At 36.6% G+C, this 19767-nt stretch overlaps 1 protein-coding gene across 9 annotated transcripts in view; it reads right to left on the bottom strand.

The window, feature by feature from the left end:
* Positions 1 to 19767, bottom strand: part of CASK (calcium/calmodulin dependent serine protein kinase) — a 391721-nt gene that overhangs the window by 104249 nt on the left and 267705 nt on the right. For all 9 annotated transcript variants that reach the window (XM_089904607.1, XM_022556423.3, XM_089904603.1 and 6 more), the window contains 2 exons: positions 15146 to 15229; positions 3503 to 3602 (listed from right to left, as the gene is read on the bottom strand). In XM_089904607.1, the coding sequence (XP_089760733.1) occupies positions 3503 to 3602; positions 15146 to 15229 (184 nt within the window). The remainder of the gene's footprint in view (positions 1 to 3502; positions 3603 to 15145; positions 15230 to 19767) is intronic.

Raw genomic sequence — 19767 nt, 5'->3', positions numbered from 1 at the left:
CCATGCAAAGCCAAACACTTTTGCATAAAAGATAAACCTTAGAGGAAAGCAAAGGGATACCTACTTTCTGCTGCTAGAAGTCCTAGGAGGAAGGCAGCATATGGACAAACAACAAACAGTATGATTTTAGAGCAAGCGGGTTATCAAGCCACAGTTGGGCCCAGTAGATGAGCCACAAGAAGCATGGTCTCTTAGCTGAGCCCAAAGTGAGCCCTTGTGTTCCATGAGAACATCCCCTGGGTTCTGATTCTGACTTCTTTGATTTGAAAGACAAGAACAGAATATTTCCACTTTGTTAAGTAACAAAGCAACAATACACTGTTTATCTTAAGATTAAACCTAACAAATTCTAGAGAATGTATAATGGACTAATTTCAATAATCAAAATAGGAAAAAATATATTATATAAACATTATTTTACAACGTAAACAGCATACCTAAACATGTTAAACTCTTCTTTAGATGACAAACTGATTCATTTTAAATTATTTTTTCCACTGTTAATGAAAGGCTCTGTTAAATTATTTTTTAAAAATTAAAATTATGACTTTGAATAGAATTTGCGGGGACGAAAATAGGATTGCCAGCTTTTAATTTTGTCAAGCAAGGTCATTAAGAAAAAAAATTTAACAAACTACCATTTACTATCATTTCACAGAAAGAATAGAAAAGGCATTATCTAAAGATGAAAAACAGTCCATCTCAAGAAAGGACAGTTGGCGACCTTATACTGTTCTCTCTCTAACTCCTCCTTCCCCACCCCCTCACCCCTGCCCTACAAGCACATGCTTTATGATCACTTTTTTCTTTTTGACATGGGCTTTCTGGAAGAACGTTTAGGTAAAGATGAAAAGTGCTTTATGTTTTGTACTGTAAAACAAACCCATGCAAATTTGAGCAGAAAGGCAGTGGAAAGGATAACATTGGGAACTTAAAATAAATGATGGAGAATTAAAGGGCTAGGATTAAACAGAGAAGAATTTAGGCTTAAAATTAATGAAAATATTAAAAATAAAAATGCACTGAAAAATGAACATACAGATGTGTTAACTTATGTAAGTATAAAGCCCTTATATGAGTCTAGATAAAACATCATAGGCTTTCTGCAACTAACCATACAACCATTGCTGTTAGTTGCAGTAAAGGAAATTTGCAAAGACAGATATTTGATAAATAATGCTGACAATAATAGATAATGCCTTCCTTTAAATGGCCTAGTATTAAAAGTTAATTTTAGGAACATATGATAATTCCTGATAGCCATGTGAAATTTAGGAAAACATTAAAATTTTCTTCAAACATTTCCTTTGTCTTTGACATCTGACTATATAAAAATTTCCTCTTCATTTAGGGTAGGTAATCAGACACTTACACTGCATAACAATTTTATCTTTTATTGATAGCAGCTGGACAGTGCCCTCAAAAGTATTTTAGAGACATTTAGCACATCGAATGAAGATACAGACTGCTTGCAAGATCGTTAAGCTCCAGAAACTTAAAAAAAAAAAAGGCATAGGGTGAGACTACAGGAAAGGGAAGCAATATATGCAAAATTGTGAACAACTAATTTGAGGGCTTGCAGGCTACCCACAAGACAGTGTGAGAAATTTCCTTTTTAAAAAAGTAAATACTGTAATCAGAAACTATTTCAACCATATCGTTTAGAGATTGTGCTAAAAAAAACAGAAAAAAATTGGGCAATAAAAATGTATTTAATAGAAAATAAGCATAACTATAGACAATTCCTTTTCCTAAAAGAAAAATCCAGCTCTTCACAGAAAGGAATACTTAAGAGCTCATTAAAGTCTTGCTAAGCAGAGGTAAATATTAAGGGGCAACATTAAAGATTAGGTCTTTGAAGCTGTTGCAAGGCCCATCCTGCTCTCTTCCCATTTCTAAAGATGAAAATGGTATTAGAGATCTTGACCCAAAATCTCTAAATATATTCCAAGTATGTGACTATATCATGTAGCCACAGTACAACATAAAACTGTTACTAGATTCACTCCCCCTAGAAAGGGTTAACTGTAACCTGAGTGTGAGGAAGGAAGAAGGAGGTCTGAGCTAACAACAACAGAAAGCTACAAAATGGACTGGAAGAAAAAAAGACAGATGTGAAACAATAGGGAGTGGTGGGGAATATACCTATAACACAACTACGCCTTGCCTTGCCTTTCCTGTGGGAAGGACTCTGGATAATTACCAAGTCAGCACAAGAGGAAAAGAGCAAGTCCTCCTCAGAGTCTCTTCTCTAAGATTCCCATTTATGAATGCTTTTGGAAATCACCTTCACTCAAAAGAGGAAGATTCACATCCCAATTGGTAAAGGTCAAAATAAGGAACTATATAGCTGCTGGAATGGGAAATTTGATCCCGTTATTTTGCACAAGGTATAAGCACATATCAATTGGTAAGAAACTCTCTGTGTGTATATGCGCATGTGAGCAGGTATGTGCACATACGTGTATAACAGAGGAAGGAAGAAGCATAAATACTGACAAATTGCTCATGGTTCCAACATGTAAGAAGCTTAGCACATCCATTCTTCCTATATGGCTACCAGTGAAGGACAAACAACTCATGCTTTAGGAAGGGCCCTGGGCCTTGATTCCAATGCTGATGCACGAATATTGAATGAGCCAGTCCGAGAGTACAAAAATCAAATCACTAGCGCAAAGTCAACCACATGACAAATACTGAGTAACTCTAATGAAAGAAAGAAAAGTTGAGGCCAGAGGACATATGATATAGGAGTTAAGTAAATAAATACACAAATAAAAATTAAAAACTGTAACACATATACATGCATTTACATATACATATAAATGGGTCCTATGTATTTTTAGTAAATAATCCTTGAGAATACCTCACTGGTAAGATGGAAATCTGAGCATTTTATAAAATAATTTTGTGAACATTAGTGGGTTTTTTCAGGAGTATCTATATACATTTCATCAAAATAGGCAATTCTTCTTCTATGCTCCTCTCCCTTGAATGCTTGTGTAGACTTGCTATAGACTTTATAAAAAGAGATGAACTTGTAAATTGTTTCTAGAGATAATTCACAAGACAGCTTTACATTGAAAGATTCAATTAAAAGCAGTGCTGTTCCAAAGTCTGATCTGCTACAGTTGACATGGGGAAAATCTTACATCGGAAATTTTTGTTGAGGTAGAAGGTAATCACAAAGATTCAAAAAGACTGACTACAAATGTTGGATTGGATGAAGTGCAGTGTTGGGTCTGGAGGGGAGAAAGGGGAAGAAGTATTTCCGAGATTAAAAAAAGTGAAATGTCAGTTTGGAGCAGTAGGGGAAAGCAATTTCGGTATTAAAATGAAAAGGAATCAGACACATGTGGATGGAATTTGGCTGCTGACAAACTTCCTTAGAATCCCATGGAGGATCTGACTAGATTCACAGAAAAAGTTTATTCATAATGGAAGAGAAAGGACGTAGACACTAAATGATTCACACTGGTGAATGAATGAATGATTCAATTACCTGAGGAGGTAGGGTCTTCGGAGAAGTCTGGCAACTCTTCAGGGGGGTCCCCATAGAATGAGTTGAATTTGTGACTTGAAACAGCTGCTAGTACTGCACCCTAAAGCAAAGAGATGAAAAAAATATATATATATTTTAAAATTTTGTTTTTGTTTTTGGCCATGCTGCGTGGCTTGTGGGATCTTAGTTCCCTGACCAGGTATTGAACCCAGGCCCTTGGCAGTGAAAAGTGCAGAGTCCTAACCAATGGACCGCCAGGGAAGTCCTGAAAAATATATATTGATATTATTAAAAGAAATACAATAAACAACAAGGTCCTACTGTATAGCACAGGGAACTATATTCAATATCCTATGATAAACCATAATGGAAAAGAATGTAAAAAAAGAGAATGTATATATGTATAACTGAATCACTTTGCTGTACAGTAGAAATTAACACATTGTAAATCACCTATACTTCAATAAAAAATATTGATAAAAAGAAATACATAAATACAAAAAAGTTAATTACCAAATATTTATTTAAGAATTATTCAGAAGGTCAAATATATAGGAGATGATAGCTAGAAAAGAGGTGGTTTTAAATAATTTTGGATTCCTTTAGATAAATCACACACGCACATACCAGACTAACACTGTTGAGGATTGTAAAAGTATTATGAAACCATTTACATCTTGAACTTAAACATATACTAGATAATGAAATATTCTGCAGTCACTATAAAATGATGCTGCAGAAGAGTGTTTACTGAAATGATAAGGTGTTTGTGATGAATTACACAAAAAAATGTTTTAAAAAATCTGTAGTAGTATGATCTTATTTTTGAAAAAAAAGTTAATAAAGATATAAAAGACCGAATATATACCAAAATGTTAATAGTATTAATTATCCCTGGGTAGTAGGAATGTGAGTCATTTTTCTTTTTTTAAATCTTTTTTTTCCTTTCTTTTTGATATTAATAATGACTATGTGTTACTCTTGTACAGTATTCTCACTCAGGCCACCCAGCAGAATCAACTACATGTTGACTCTTCTAAACTTCATGCATAGCCTCCCTTGATTCCTAGTTGAGAACCACTGTCATATTGAGTCCATGATATCCCCTTAAGACTACTGGGTAGAAAAATGTTGGGAATTATTGTTTCAGTAACAATAAGAACAATAAAAGTTATTTTGTATGTGTTGAATCACGTGAGTGTTAGGTGGAGGTCAGAATATCCAGGTGCGTTCCTGGGCTCTGCCACTTTCCATCTGCATGACCTTACTTGATTTAATCATTTAACCTCTTGAGGTTTTCTCATTTGTAAAGTGAGGATATTAAAACTGACATAGCTTACCTTACGTGATTGTCAAAAGTCGTAATGTTTATGAAAGTGCTTTGCAAATCATAAAGCATTTTGTAAGTGCAAATTATTACTAACCCTACTAATATGTAGCTAGAACCTGAGTAGAGCCTTTGCTGCTTTAGGGAGAATTGCTCACTTAGGTAGTCTAAGTATCATATCACCCTAGTAGTCTAAGTGTAAAGTAGCTTAAGTCTAAATTTTAAATATTGAACTCTTGGATTTTTCTGAAAAGAAAGATCAAACTTTTGTGTATACAGGTATTTATTAAATATCATTAATAATCACAATAATAATAAAGTTAATAATTACTAATAATTCTAATAACATTATTAATGGAAACACATTTCTACAAGGTTCATTTTTTTGGGGGGTGGTTATGTTAGGGTTTCTTTCTACAAATATAAACTGAAAAAGAGCAAATATAAACAGAAAGGGAAGAGCAAAAAGTAGAGAAGTGATCTTGATGATACCATTCCAGGCAACTTTTTTAGATTTCCAATAGTCCAGGGTTAATGCATGAGAGGTTCTTATGCAGAATTTTATGGTCAGCTACCATGATGGAAAAAACAGTACTGAATGTTGAGTTCTTCTTTCTGTAGTAGAAGCTTATTTCACTTTACATATTACACATGTTCCCTAAAAGCTGGGTGAAAATGGAATTTTTATAGATCAAAGTACATGTTTCCCATACACTGAAACTAAAATTTTAGAGATGCTTTATTTTTATTTCCAAATGAAGTTCAGCTGAGTTTCTTAATATGTTAGTTTTATGTTTCAAGGCCTGTTCTAGTTACCACTATAGTCAAAGATCTAGAAATACTTATACTGGGAAAGCACTATTTAAAAGAGCCCTGAGAGGTAAATTCTTTTGAAACAATAGTAGCAAGTTCCTAATTTATCTGTCTTATGGTTAGCAGTTTTGTTTATTTAGCTCTCTAAACTCAGTGACTGCATGTGGTTCAAAAATTCAATGCAAAGCTATTATGTAAAACAGCAAAATGGTTCCAGAACAGTTTATGGATTTATAGAATTTTATTGGAGTTGGAGAGTCAACCTTCAAGATGATTCATTCTAGGAGACTCATTTTGCAGATGAAGAAACTGAGGTCTAGAGAGGCTTAGTAACCTATTAAGGTTGCTGCCAACTTAGAGACAGAATCAAGAGTAGACAGAATGGAGGTCTTCTGACTACTCTTCCCAGTTCAAGGGTTTTTACTATACTAGGGGTCAAAAATATTTTCCTGTAAAGGGCCAGACAGTGAATATTTTAGGCTTGCAGGGCATATAGTCTCTGTTGTAACTATTCAACTCTGCCATTTAGCATGAAAGCAGCTATAGACTATATGTACATGAATTTCCATCACTGTATTCCAATAAAACTTTATATATATAAACAGAAATATAGATGTATTAATTTGTGAAATCGTAAAGCTCTTATGTGAGTGCTTTGGTCCCCAGATTGTAGTTTGCCAACCCCTCTACTACACTGTTGCTATTGAAGAGCCTGTGGATGTAACAACATAAAACCAGATCTTATACAAGTAGTTCTTCAAACTTTCCAGTTTATTAAATCCTTCGTAAAGAAGTTTTCTATCTACTTTAGTTTAGAAGATATACTTCAGTATATCTTACTTATACTTCAGTAAGTTTTGAGAGTAAAACATAACAATTTTGAGTTAAGACGACCATTCACGGGCTTCCCTGGTGGCACAGTGGTTAAGAATCCGCCTGCCAATGGAGGGGACACAGGTTTGGTCCCTGGCCTGGAAAGATCCCACTTGCCACGGGGCAGCTAAGCCTGTGCGCCACAACTACTGAGCCTGCACTCTAGAGCCCGTGCTCTGCAACAAGAGAAGCCATGACAATGAGAAGCCTGCGCATCGCAACGAAGAGTAGCCCCTGCTTGCCTCAACTAGAGAAAGCCCATGTGCAGCACCGAAGAACCAACACAGCCAAAGATAAAAACAAATAAATAAATAAATATATTTTTTAAAAAAGACAGTAATTCATAATCTGATTACTAATATTAATGATGCAAATTTTTTTTTTTTTTTTTTTTTTGTGGTACGCGGGCCTCTCACTGTTGTGGCCTCTCCCGTTGCAGAGCACAGGCTCCGGATGCGCAGGTTCAGCGGCCACGGCTCATGGGCCCAGCCGCTCCGCGGCATGTGGGATCTTCCCGGACCGGGGCACGAACCCGTGTCCCCTGCATCGGCAGGCGGACTCTCAACCACTGCGCCACCAGGGAAGCCCAATGATACAATTTTCTACTAAGCAAATTAACCTAGAAAGGAGAAGGCAGATTTTAAATTCAAAGAAAAAGCGAACTACAAGTAATTAAGCTCAATCATAATTGTAGCTAATATGTCAAACATCAAAATGGAACACTCCCCACTAGATGATTCTGTGTCTCATTTAAGGAAGTGGAAAACAAACAAAGAAAATGGTCAGCTCAGACTTCTGCTAAGTTAAGCTACTGTACATGCACTTAGGGAAGCAACAAAGTTATTAAGTAAGGAACAGGAGAGTTGAACACAGATGAATTACTGACTTGAAGACAGAGTCAAAAGCCAATACCCCCTTTCTGGTGCCCCTTAACTGAGCTCAGAAACAAGTACCATGAAATCTGATAGGCCCAAGGGCAGGGAGGTATATTTTTAAAAGTCTAAATACAAAACACACAAGTATGAGATATAGAAAACTGGCTTTGCACCCAAGTGGCAAGGACACACAATCATTTTGTGATATACTGAGGGGGCAAAACGCATCACAGGGACATACAAATTCAAGTGTGACTTAAGAATTTGAGAGAGGATCATCTTACTAAGATTCAGAACACAACTCAAAACCGTAAAAAGGGTGGAGAATTTGGAGTGGTTGAGGCTGACCAAAAGGCTAGAAAATCATTTCGAGCCAGAAATGTTAAAGGATTTAGGTTGACTACATGTAAGAATTAGGTCCTAGATGATAATGAGGTAAGATCATTAATTAAATCAGAACTTCCCATCTCTCTCATATAGTCACAACCAAAGTTACCATTCAGTTTAGTCCATAGCCTATGTGTATTTGATACTTAGGCATAATCTAAACAAAAGTCGAAAAGCTAGAGTTTCAAAATTAAGTCAGGGCATATGATTAAAGGGGGCTGTGCTATCTTCTCTGAAGAAGATTAAAAATGAGACTTGTTAGTGTAGTAGATATGGCTATATTTCAGAGCAATTGCATGGAACAGATATCTTAGGAATCCTTTTCGGTCTGTGTAAAAGTATTTCATAAAGATGGTCTTTTAATGTATATAATAACTTTCAAAAGCTAGACTGTCTAACTTTGGGAGTAATAAACTCTATATTTCAGAATCAGCAACTAATAGAATTGCTTTATAAAATATAAGGTCAAACTCACGTCAATTATTATTTATGTAACTGTTCATACCAGAATAACCGTTTTCAGGTTTAGAATCAAAGTGCCTTTTGGATACCAGATTTACTGCTCTGAGGAGCTGGAGCCTGCAACCTCTCTGCTAATTTACTGTTCTCTCCTGTAATTAGAGGACTCTGCGTAAGTGCTGGTTTTCATTAGGGCACAAAGGTCCTCGATAAATCTTTAAGGTAGCTCTTGATGAACTGATAGAAGGGGGAAGATTGACAAAAGGCAGCTAATTAAAGCTTCCTGGTTGACCTCTCAAAAGGTGCTGCTTAGGTGTAGCCTCACTCTTGCAGATAGCAGTGCTGTACAACAGAACTTTCCGTGATGACAGCAATGTTCTATACCTGTACTGCCCAATACTGTAGCCACCGGCCACATGTGGTACTGAGCACTTGAAATGTGGCTAGTGCAACCGAGAAATCAAATTTTAAATTTTATTTAATATTAATTAAAATTAAAAATTAAGTAGCCACATATGCCTAGTGGCTATTGTATTGGATAGTGAGTACTGGAAAATGGCATTCCTAAACAAATTTTTTCTAGTTCTATAAACTGTAGGAACCCAAGAGACCGACTGGTAAGTCAGAGAAGTAATGCAGGCTATATTTTTGCAATTTGCAAAATCAATAAAGGAAAATTATAGGAAGTTATCAGAAATCTCCCTCACTTTCTGTATATACAAGGAATAAATGGTTTTATCCTCTAAATCGAATTACACAGATTCAACTCACCCTTTCCTGAAGTGATTGCAATAAACTTACCCAAATACAGAATATTGCTTCTATTTGTACAGAATATCTTTGACATACTTCACTATAGGGAAATTTGCTTTCTAATTCATGAAGCAAAGGGAATGATTTCTAGAACAGATTTCCTGCTGAGCCTCTTCCCTAGATAGACAAGCTCAGACACCCACAGCCCCTTTCCACACCTCGCCCCCTTGCACAGTAACTCCTTCATATAAATGGCACCCAGAGTTAGAGTACAGGTATGCCTCCTTAAGAGACACATACCCACAGAGCACAGATTTTCCAGACAGTCTGGATCACACAGTCTGTCCCATGCATCCTAATATTCAGTCTGAGAAAATACAATCCTCATATCTAGTCCTGTACTCAGGACTATGTAGTTTATATAAGAAGTATTATTTTTAGAGGATGTAAACAAACTGAAGTATTAAAATTCTAGAGCTCGGTATGAAATAAAAGGAGGGGAAAAATTCAACATATGAAATGTCTGATAACCAAAATGGTGAAAAGAAATTTTCCATCATCATTCACACGTGTAAAATAAAATAATGAAAGAAAGAAAGGAAAATAAAAAGAAATGTGTGATAATTCAAATCACATGTAGGGTTCTATAAACTTTTAAAACCTACAGTTCGAAAGATAGCCTGAAAAATGATGTCAATGCTTTATACTTGTCCAAATAATTTTCTCATTAGGGATTTGTTGTGTCCTGTAGCTTGCTGAATAGGTTAAATGCCAAAATGAATGTATGAATATGGAAAGGAACAATTTCTGATTGCTGAGTACTGACAGTATTATAACCAATAATGAGTAACAGTCTTGAAATTTCAGTAGAGTAAAATGAATAATGTTTTATGTTCTGGCATAAAATAGTTTCACAAAACTTTCAGAATGAGAAAAAGGTTCAACTGCAAAAATAATAAGCTCACTACCAAAAATACATTAAAATTTATAAACAGGTATAAGCCTTTTGGAAGGTAAGTTATTCATAGAGATCAAAAATCTTAAATACATGTATACACTCTGATGCCAACAATTCCAGTAGCAAAGAACTTACCCTAAGGATATAATCAGAGGTGTACAAAGATTAGTGAAACTAGAGTCAATGCAATAGTATTTATGGTTGTGGAAAACTGGAAGCAATGTCCATGTCCAACAGCTGGTTAATTAAATTATGATATGTACATATGATGGAATTTTGTAGACCAATTACAAGTTTGTCCTTTAGAGTAATGACTCTCAATAAGGTAAACTTATCAGAATCACCCATGGGGCTTTTTCAATAAACGCATGCCCCTCCAACCTCCTGCATGCCTGGGGCTGAGGCAGGGAGGGATGGGTAGTGTCTTGGCTGAGCTGACTGGTGTGGTGAGCTACTGTTACTATGCGAATGTGTTATGTCCCTCAAGTGTGCCAAAGTGAAAGCCAGTATTTAAGAAGACTCTTTTGTCATATGGTATAGAAAAAAAGTAGGTTATGTGGAATTCACATAACATAAAACTAACCTTTTTTTTTTTTTTCTTTTGCGGTACGCGGGCCTCTCACTGCTGCGGCCTCTCCCGTTGCAGAGCACAGGCTCCGGATGCGCAGGCCCAGCGGCCATGGCTCACGGGCCCAGCCGCTGCGCGGCACATGGGATCTTCCCAGACCGGGGCACGAACCCATGTCCACTGCATCGGCAGGAGGGCTCTCAACCACTGCGCCACCAGAGAAGCCCCAAACTAACCATTTTAAAGTGTACAATTCAGTGCTAAGTAGTACATTCACAATGTTATGCGGCCACCACTTCTCTCTAGATCCAAAACATCCTCATCACAACCCAAAAAGTCCCTATACCCATTAAGCAGTCACTACCCAGTGCCTGGCAATCACCAGTTTGCTTTTTGTCTCTATGGACTTACACACATAAATACCTATTCGAGATATTGCAAATAAATGGAACCATCCAATATGTGGCCGTTTATGTCTTTTACTGCATGTCAATATCCAATTGTCCCAGCACCATTTGTTGAAAAGACTATTCCTTTCCCATAGAATTGCTTTGGCGTTTTGGTTGAAAATCAACTGACCATAAATATAAGAGTTTATTCCTGAACTCTTGATTCTCTTCACCAATCTACACGTCTAACCCTATACCATACCAGTACCACAGATACTATAGCTTTATAGTAAGTGTTGGAAAATATAAGTCCTCCAACTTTGTTCTTTTTTAACAGATTGTTTTGACTATTCTTGGTCCTCTGCATTTCCATGTAAATTTAGGATCAGTTTGTCAATTTCTGCTAAAACTTTGATAGGGATTGTGTTCAACCTACAGACCAATTTGGGAAGAATTGCCATCTTAACAATATTGAGTCTTCCAATCCACGAATATTAAATATCTCTTCATTTATTTAGATCTTCTTTAATTTCTCTCAGCAATATTAGTTTACAAGTCTTAAAATTCTTTTGTTAAATTTATTCTTAAGTGTTTCATTCTTTTTGATGCTATTGTGAATGGAACTGTTTAATTTCATTTTAAGATTGTTCATTGCTCATATATAGAAATACAACTCAATTTTATATACTGATCTTGTATCTTGCAACCTTGCTGAACTTATTATTTCTAATAGATATCTGCAGATTCCTAAGGATTTTCTATATACAAGATCATGTCATCTGTAAACAAAGACAACTTTACTTTCTTTCCAATCTGGATGCCTTTTTTTTTTGGCCTGACTACTAGAGCCTGAGAATCTGTATTTTTAATAAGTTCCCAGGTGATGCTGATGGTCTGGGGATCACACTTGGAGAGCCACGGCTCTAAAGAATGTATATCACAGGATGGATATGACACTAGAGGAAAGATACTAGAGTCACTAGAAGGGGAGTGACTATTACAATATATCACAGGTATAAGATCCTTTCTTTCTAGATACTGTGAAGGAAAATGATGATCAAAATGGTCAGAAAAGTCTAAGCATCATTACTTTGGAAGAAACACATAAACAGAGATTATTCAGTGACATTTTTGGTGTTCTGTAATTTTTTGGAAGTCTTTAAAAATCTCAAAAATGTAAATGATGTTACTGGGGAAAAGCTAAAATGGTATGGAGCGTACATTTAGGAATTACAGTTGTTAATAAATAGAGACCAAATCAAAGGTATTAAGTATTAAAATAATAATAAAACAATAACAATAAAATGTTAATAGAAAATAATATCTATGGAGCACGTATGACTGCTAGGTACTATTCTAACTGCTATATTAATTCATTAAATGCTTACAATCCTATGAGTTAGCTATTATTATTATCCCCATTTTATAGACAAGGAAATTGAGGCACACAAAATTTAAATAACTCGTTCAAGGTTACACAGCTAGTGTCAGAGTCAGAATTCACCTAAGGCGATGTAGCTCTAGAGGTCACTCTTTCCCATAACACTATACTCATTCACTTTCTTCTTGCCACTGACAATAAAAATTTCCTACCTCTGACTTAGTAATAAAATCAATTTTCTACTGCTCTGTGTGAACTTCAAAGGGAATCATAATAATTAGGGTGTTTCCCACCATTTGATGGAATTAAAACCAGTGTCTAGGTAGAAGGATGGGTACCTAGCTGTTCATTTGTGAAAATAAATTGTGTGGTGGGCTCTGAAAGTCAGGGAAGTTGCAATCTGTGTTCTAGAAGCTCACAGAAATGGCAGAATGAGAATTAGTTTCTTGAGATTAGGTATAACAAGCTTTAACCAGGGTGGCTGAATACACAAAGGAATACAGCCTTACCAGAAGCTGAAAAAAAACTCAGTGATAACCCTGCTGATGCTCCTAATTCTAGGTTGTTTGGTGGGTCTTAAATTTTAAAGAGGCTTGCAAAGGGATGTGGTAAATTCACATGACCCCTCTCTGCTGTGACAGCTTGCTCCTGTCCAAATGAATCTTAGTCACCACTTTGGCTATTTTAGGCCCAAGTCTGATTCAGTGGCTCTGGGAGAAATACAGCATGTGTTTCTTGTGAGGGGGCAAGCCTGAGCCCTACAGTAAACGGCTTTTATTTGGGCAATGAAGGGTTCAATCCCAGACAGGGTAATGTCACACTGGCCAAAGCAACAATAGAGTTAAAAAGACTTTAGGGAAGAATTGAGAAAGAAGTATAATTAATAGCTTCTTTGGGAAAGAAATTAACTTCAAAAACAGCTAACCATTCACTTTGGATAAGATTTTTTTTTTCTTTTGTAGGCCATACTGGTTCAGGTGTATAGCAAAGCAAAACACCAAAAGTCTTGGGAAACTTCTTTGGGCACCATCTCAATAATGGCATGTCATTAATAATTATTGTTTTGCCGAGGATTTTTAAATAGAGAAGAGCCAGTTTGTACCCCTGACTGCAAAAACAACTAGGAAAAAGGCTTAACTGGGAATAATCATCACCAACAGTGACATGTTAGAATTTCCCTTGCTCTACAGTTGCACTCTCCAATAGAACTTTTTGCAATGATGGAAATGTCCTATATCTGCTCTGTCCAATATGGCAGCCACTAGCCACATATGGTTGCTGAACACTTGGAATGTGCTAATGTGACTGAGGAACTGACCTTTTTTTAAAAAATTAATTGATTAATTTATTTATTTATTTTGGCTATGTTGGGTCTTTGTTGCTGTGTGTGGGCTTTCTCTAGTTGCGGTGAGCAGGGGCTACTCTTCGTTGCAGTGCACAGGCTTCTGCTTGCGGTGGCTTCTCGTTGTGGAGCACGGGCTCTAGGCACGTGGGCTTCAGTAGTTGTGGCATGCAGGCTAAGCAGTTGTGGCCTGCAGGCTAAGCAGTTGTGGCTTGCAGGCTCAGCAGCTGTGGCTCGTGGGCTCAGCAGTTGTGGCTCGTGGGCCCTAGAGCGCAGGTTCAGTAGTTGTGGCGCCACGGGCTTAGCTGCTCCGCAGCATGTGGAATCTTCCCGGACCAGGGCTCAATCCCGTGTCCCCTGTGTTGGCAGGCAGATTCTCAACCACTGCACCACCAGGAAAGTCCCGGAACTGACCTTTTAATTTTAGTTAATTTAGATTTAAAATGCTGCATGTGGCTAGTGGCTAATATGTTGGCCAGTTCAGCTCCGTATGATAATACTGTAGCCTACATAGTTTCCTGAAAATTCATATAAATGTTCTTATAAATCTAGAGTTGAATACAATCATTCACATATTTCAGAAGTCAAATAACAATGAATTAATAATATTATTGCAACTTATGACATATCTGAAAATACTTATGAAGAGAAGTTTTATAGTTGGCAGGAGTCACATGGCTAAGGAGGACTCATCTAATCAACCACTTAGAGGACAGAGCTAAGTTTTTTAATAGTAATTAAAGTAAGTCAAATATAAGTTAATTTTAAGACCATAATATAAGTTTCCTCTGTTGGGGGGAGGAGGGAAATGCTGTCCCATAAGATTTTTGCCCAGTGCTGAAAGATTCCATTATTTTATTCTGGGTCTTTTTCAAAAACCTCAAAAACCTTTTAAAGTCAAATGGGCCCTCCACATGAAGTAAATACTGTGTTTCATTTGTTTGTTTGTTTGTTTTTGGTGGGGTGGAGGATAGGGAGCGTGGTAGACGGGAGAAAGGTACTCTAGGAAGAATAAAGAAAAAGTGAGAAAAGTGATTTGAAAATATTTTCTGGTAGACCACGGTAGTGGGGATTTTGACTGCTTTGTGATGGCTGTTCAACCCTAGTTCCAACTCTAATTTGGTATTATTCCCATTGAACTAAACTCACATTTTCTGACAAAATATTTAAGTTTGAGAAAGCATGGCCTAGATTAAAATTCAACAATAATGGATAATAGCAAATTACTATTTTTAAAGTAATTATATCTCTGCTATGAATTTTAGAGATAACATAAATCTAAAATGTGATTAATCTTCCATTTATTATAACTTATTGTTTGGATTTGTACTTAGATATTACCTTAAATGACTTAAAAAACCAAAATCCTATTGAAATAATGGTAACTTTTGGAAGTAAGAATTTAGCTGTAAGAAAGCAACAGCCAATACCAGGATGATATTTATGGGCACTGAAACAGAATAAAAATATTATCATCAACTGCCTCTATCTGGCTTTTTGATGATTTCTTTAATTTACCTTTAGTTTCCTCCTTGCATTAAATTTCCTCAGTTGTTCTACTGTTTCTGGAAGATGAATCTTGTAGGCATAACGATCCCGCTCCTATAAAAGATGAAAGATAATGAACACACATAACTGTTTAAAAGAGTGAAGGCGCTTAATCTAAATAAACAGTAAGCCCAAACTGGATATGAAGGTCAAAACTGATAGTAAAATATTATTTCATTTTCAGCAATAACAAAGGGCTAAAATAATGGTCCATGTAATTTTCAGATATATGGCTATGTGGCTAAAACAATTAATCATAATTACTAGGAAGGTATGAAGTTACCTTTGATACAATCTTGTCAGGTAAAATGAGCCTTTAAAAAATTAACTCCACAACTAACTCAGCATTCTGAGTTGTCAGGAATAACTGGATTTAAAAAAAAGTCACAGTGGGCTTCCCTGGTGGCGCAGTGGTTGAGAGTCCGCCTGCTGATGCAGGGGACACGGGTTCGTGCCCCGGGTCTGGGAAGATCCCACATGCCGCAAAGTCACAGTATCTTCAAACTAGGACAAACTTTTCAAGGCCATCTAATTCAACCACTTCCCAATGTGGGATCCCCTGCAATCCCTGATGGATGATCATTCTGTTTGACCTCATACAACAGATTACTTTATGGCAGCCCACTACAATTTTAAGAAAGTGAAAAAATTCTTACTCAGCCTGGTCCCACATCTGGTTTGTATGGACTAGCTCTTCTCCTTGGGGATCATAGAGCAAACATACTACCTCTTCCATATAATACCCCTTTAGTAGTTAAGAGGGGGATCATGCTTCCACTAAATCTATTCCTCTCTGTGATAACATCTCCAGTTGCCCCAACTTCTCGTGTATATTTCAATCTGCATTTCATTCTCCTTGTCTCCCTCTTTGATTCTAGTCTAATTTGTCAGTGTATCTGGAAGATTTTATGCTACAAGTATTTATTTTAGAAATATTTCTTGAGTGCCTACTATATGCCAGGCATTGTTCTATGCTCTTGGGATTAACAAGTAAACAAATCCAGCAAAGATTCTGGCCCTCATGTAGCTCATATTTCAGTGGGAGAAGATAAGAAAATACAAAAAAAAAGGTAAATTATAAAGTATGTTAAGAGTGCTATGGAATAAAGCAAAAAGTAAGGCAGGGTAAAGGTACATTGCAATTTAAAATAGGATGGTCAAAGTAGGCTCAACTGAGAAAGTGATATCCAAAAGAGGTGAGAGAGTGGGTCTAGGCAGATAGAACAACTAATGCAAAGGCCTTTCAAAGGAGAGAGTGTACCCGAAATTTTCAATAAATAGCAAGGAGACCCATGTGTGGAGTAAATAGTAGATCAGATTAGAGAAGTGGCAAGGCTGGTGGAGGGCATAAAGGGCCTTTGGCTTTTATTCTGAGTGGGAGATGGAGCAACTGGGGGGTTTTTGAGCTGGAGTGACGTGATCTGACAAGTTTAGAGGAACACTCTGGTTGTTGTGTTGAGAATAGATTGGAAGGGGGCGAGGGTTTAAAAAAAAAAGGCAGGGAGACCAGTTAGGAGGTTATTGTAGTAATCCAGGGGAGAGATGATGGTAGATGAAACCAGATGGAAACAATAAAAAGGGTGAAAGGGAGATAAGACTCTGAATGTAATTTGTTTTGTTTTCCCGAAAAAGTTTTACTGAGGTATAATTAGCATACAATTAACTGCACATGTACGATGGGATAAGTTTTGACATATGTATATAAACATAAAACTATCACCACAATCATAACGAACATATCCATCACTCTCAAAAGCTTCCTGTGTCTCTGTCATCCCCTTCCCCATCCCCAGGCAATCACTGATCTACTCTCCCGTTACCTGAGATTAGTTTGCATTTTCTAGAATTTTATATAGATGGAATAATACAGTACATGTTAATTATTGTCCAACTTCATTCACTCAGCCTAAATATTTTAACTTCACCCATGTTGTTGCATGTACCAATAGTTCATTCCTTTTTATTGCTGAGGGGTATTCCATTGTATAGATGTACCATAAACTTGTTTTTTCAGTCACCTGTTGATGGACCCTGGGTTGTTTCCAATTTTTGCCTATTATGTATAAGGATGCTGTGAACATTAATGTACAAGTCTCTGTATGGATATATGTTTCATTTCTCTTAGGTAAATACTTAGGAGTAGAATGGCTGGGTCATTTTATAAGAGTATGTTTAACTTTTTAAGAAACTGCCCAACAGTTTCCCAAAGTGGTTGTACCATTTTACATTCCCATAGGATTGTATAAGTTCCAGTTGTTCAACATCTGCACCTACACTTGGTGTGTTTAGTCTTTTTGATTTTAGCCATTCTGATATATGTGTGTATAGGTATTTCGTTGTGGTGTTAATTTGTATTTCTCTAATGACTAATGATGTTGACCATCTTTGCATGTGTTTATTTGCCATCTGGATACCATATAATATTTTCAAATTAAGTCCAAGATCACATTATTATTATTTTGTAACTAAAATTTCTCTTTGTATGTGAACTACTTCTAAAATCAAATGTTTTGGTATCATGTACTTACAAATTTACTTTTGAATTTATGTAGGATTTTACAGTCAGTCCTGTCAACGCTTCACCTTATTATCAGTGAAAATTCCTAAGGAATGAATACAAACACTTGAAAATTTATTTTCTATATTAATGACTAATAGTAACAAGAGTTCCCTGGAGAGCAAAATGATAATCTTGAGTACACATACAACACTCAAATGTCAAAATGACTCCAAGTTTTATTTCTGCTGGATTCCATGTGCTAAACATCTTAGAAATAATTTCATTATCTTTAGGGGCTTAACATCCTTTTCCTGCACTGAGCCAAAATAGGTTCACCAATACAGAAGACATAAGAATTTATCAAATAATTAACTAGCAGAGAGAAGGATAAAATTACTATTTTAGAACAAGCAATGGAATCTTTTCATGGATTTGTTATTGCTTGTAGATTACAAATTTTAATTGTGTTAGGTCTGGCGATATTTAATTAACACACACTGAAGAACAAACATCAAAATGGGTTTTACGTTATTTTTTGAATAAAGATTATTTTGTATCATGATAGAATACAGGGGAAAAAAAAACCCAGGGAAGGTTTTATAAACAACAAGAAGAAAACAAACAAACAAAAAGGTACCGCATAGTATAGTAGGAAGACAACGGTCCTGGAGTTGAAAGACTTTTGTTCAAATTCTGGGTCATTTAGGTCTAGCTGTATGACCTTACATTCTCTCAGTATCAGTTGTGCCTTTTTGCAAACTAATCTTACAGGATTGTTATGAAGATTAAATGAGATGCTGTATAGGTACATGTTTGGTTTCCCTGAGTTTTAATAATCACTTTTATTAGTCAAGACATGGAAATCTCCGACATAAAAAAGTTTAGGAGCTTTTAAAAGTGTGCGTGTGAGAACAAATAGTTTACTAAATAATCTTGGCTATTTTCTAACTGAAAACATGTTCCGATTACATAAGAAAAAAGGTAAAAATAGAACAGTGAGAATTACAGAGGAACAAATCTGTAACACATTTTTAATTTTTAAAACTTACTCACTTTATTCATTTCCAAAAAAGGTGAACCTAGTTACAGCATGTTTTTGAATAGAGAGTCTAAGGCTGCTATGTCCAGTATAGTAGCCACTAGGTAAGATATATTTACATATTTCAAATATAATAATATGATAAATATTTAAATATTCAGTTGTACTAGCCACATTTCAAGCACTAAACAGCCAACATGTGGCTAGTGTCTATCACATTGGACAGTGCAGATATAAACACTGCCCTCATGGCAGAAAATTCTTATTGGACAGAGCTAGTAGGGGGTCTTTCCTTATTACTACTACTGAACTGAGGCTAAAATCTAACTAAATTTCACTTAAAATGAAATTGTTCAACATTTTAGGCATATGTAACAGAAAAAATTTCCACTGCTTTTTAAGAAAAAGGGGGGTTTCATTCCCTTTCTCAAGCCCTTTGTAGTCTTTGCAGATAGTACAACTGTGATCAAGTCTCTGGCTGACGCCTAGAGTGTGTGTGTGTGTGTGTGTGTGTGTGTGTACAACTGTGATCAAGTCTCTGGCTGACGCCTAGAGTGTGTGTGTGTGTGTGTGTGTGTACAACTGTGATCAAGTCTCTGGCTGACGCCTAGTGTGTGTGTGTGTGTGTGTGTGTGTGTGTACAACTGTGATCAAGTCTCTGGCTGACGCCTAGTGTGTGTGTGTGTGAGAGAGAGAGAGAGAGAGAGAGAGAGAGAGCAGACAGACAGACAGGGAGGGAGACAGGGAGAGAGAGAGAGAGAGAGAGAGACAGACAGACAGACAGACAGGGAGACAGGGAGAGAGAGAGACAGACAGACAGACAGACAGGGAGACAGGGAGACAGGGAGAGAGAGAGAGAGACAGACAGACAGGGAGACAGGGAGAGAGAGAGAGAGAGAGAGACAGACAGGGAGACAGGGAGAGAGAGAGAGAGAGAGAGAGACAGACAGACAGGGAGACAGGGAGAGAGAGAGAGAGAGAGGGAGACAGGGAGAGAGAGAGAGAGAGAGAGACAGACAGACAGACAGACAGACAGACAGGGAGACAGGGAGA

The sequence above is a fragment of the Delphinapterus leucas genome, chromosome X (genome assembly GCF_059928025.1).
Source record: "Delphinapterus leucas isolate spDelLeu-1000000601 "Yukka" chromosome X, BTC_Dleu_Yukka2, whole genome shotgun sequence".
NCBI classification, from domain to species: Eukaryota; Metazoa; Chordata; class Mammalia; order Artiodactyla; family Monodontidae; genus Delphinapterus; species Delphinapterus leucas.
The sequence above is the reverse complement of the archived record's forward strand: the minus strand, read 5'-3'. Positions and strand labels throughout refer to the sequence as shown.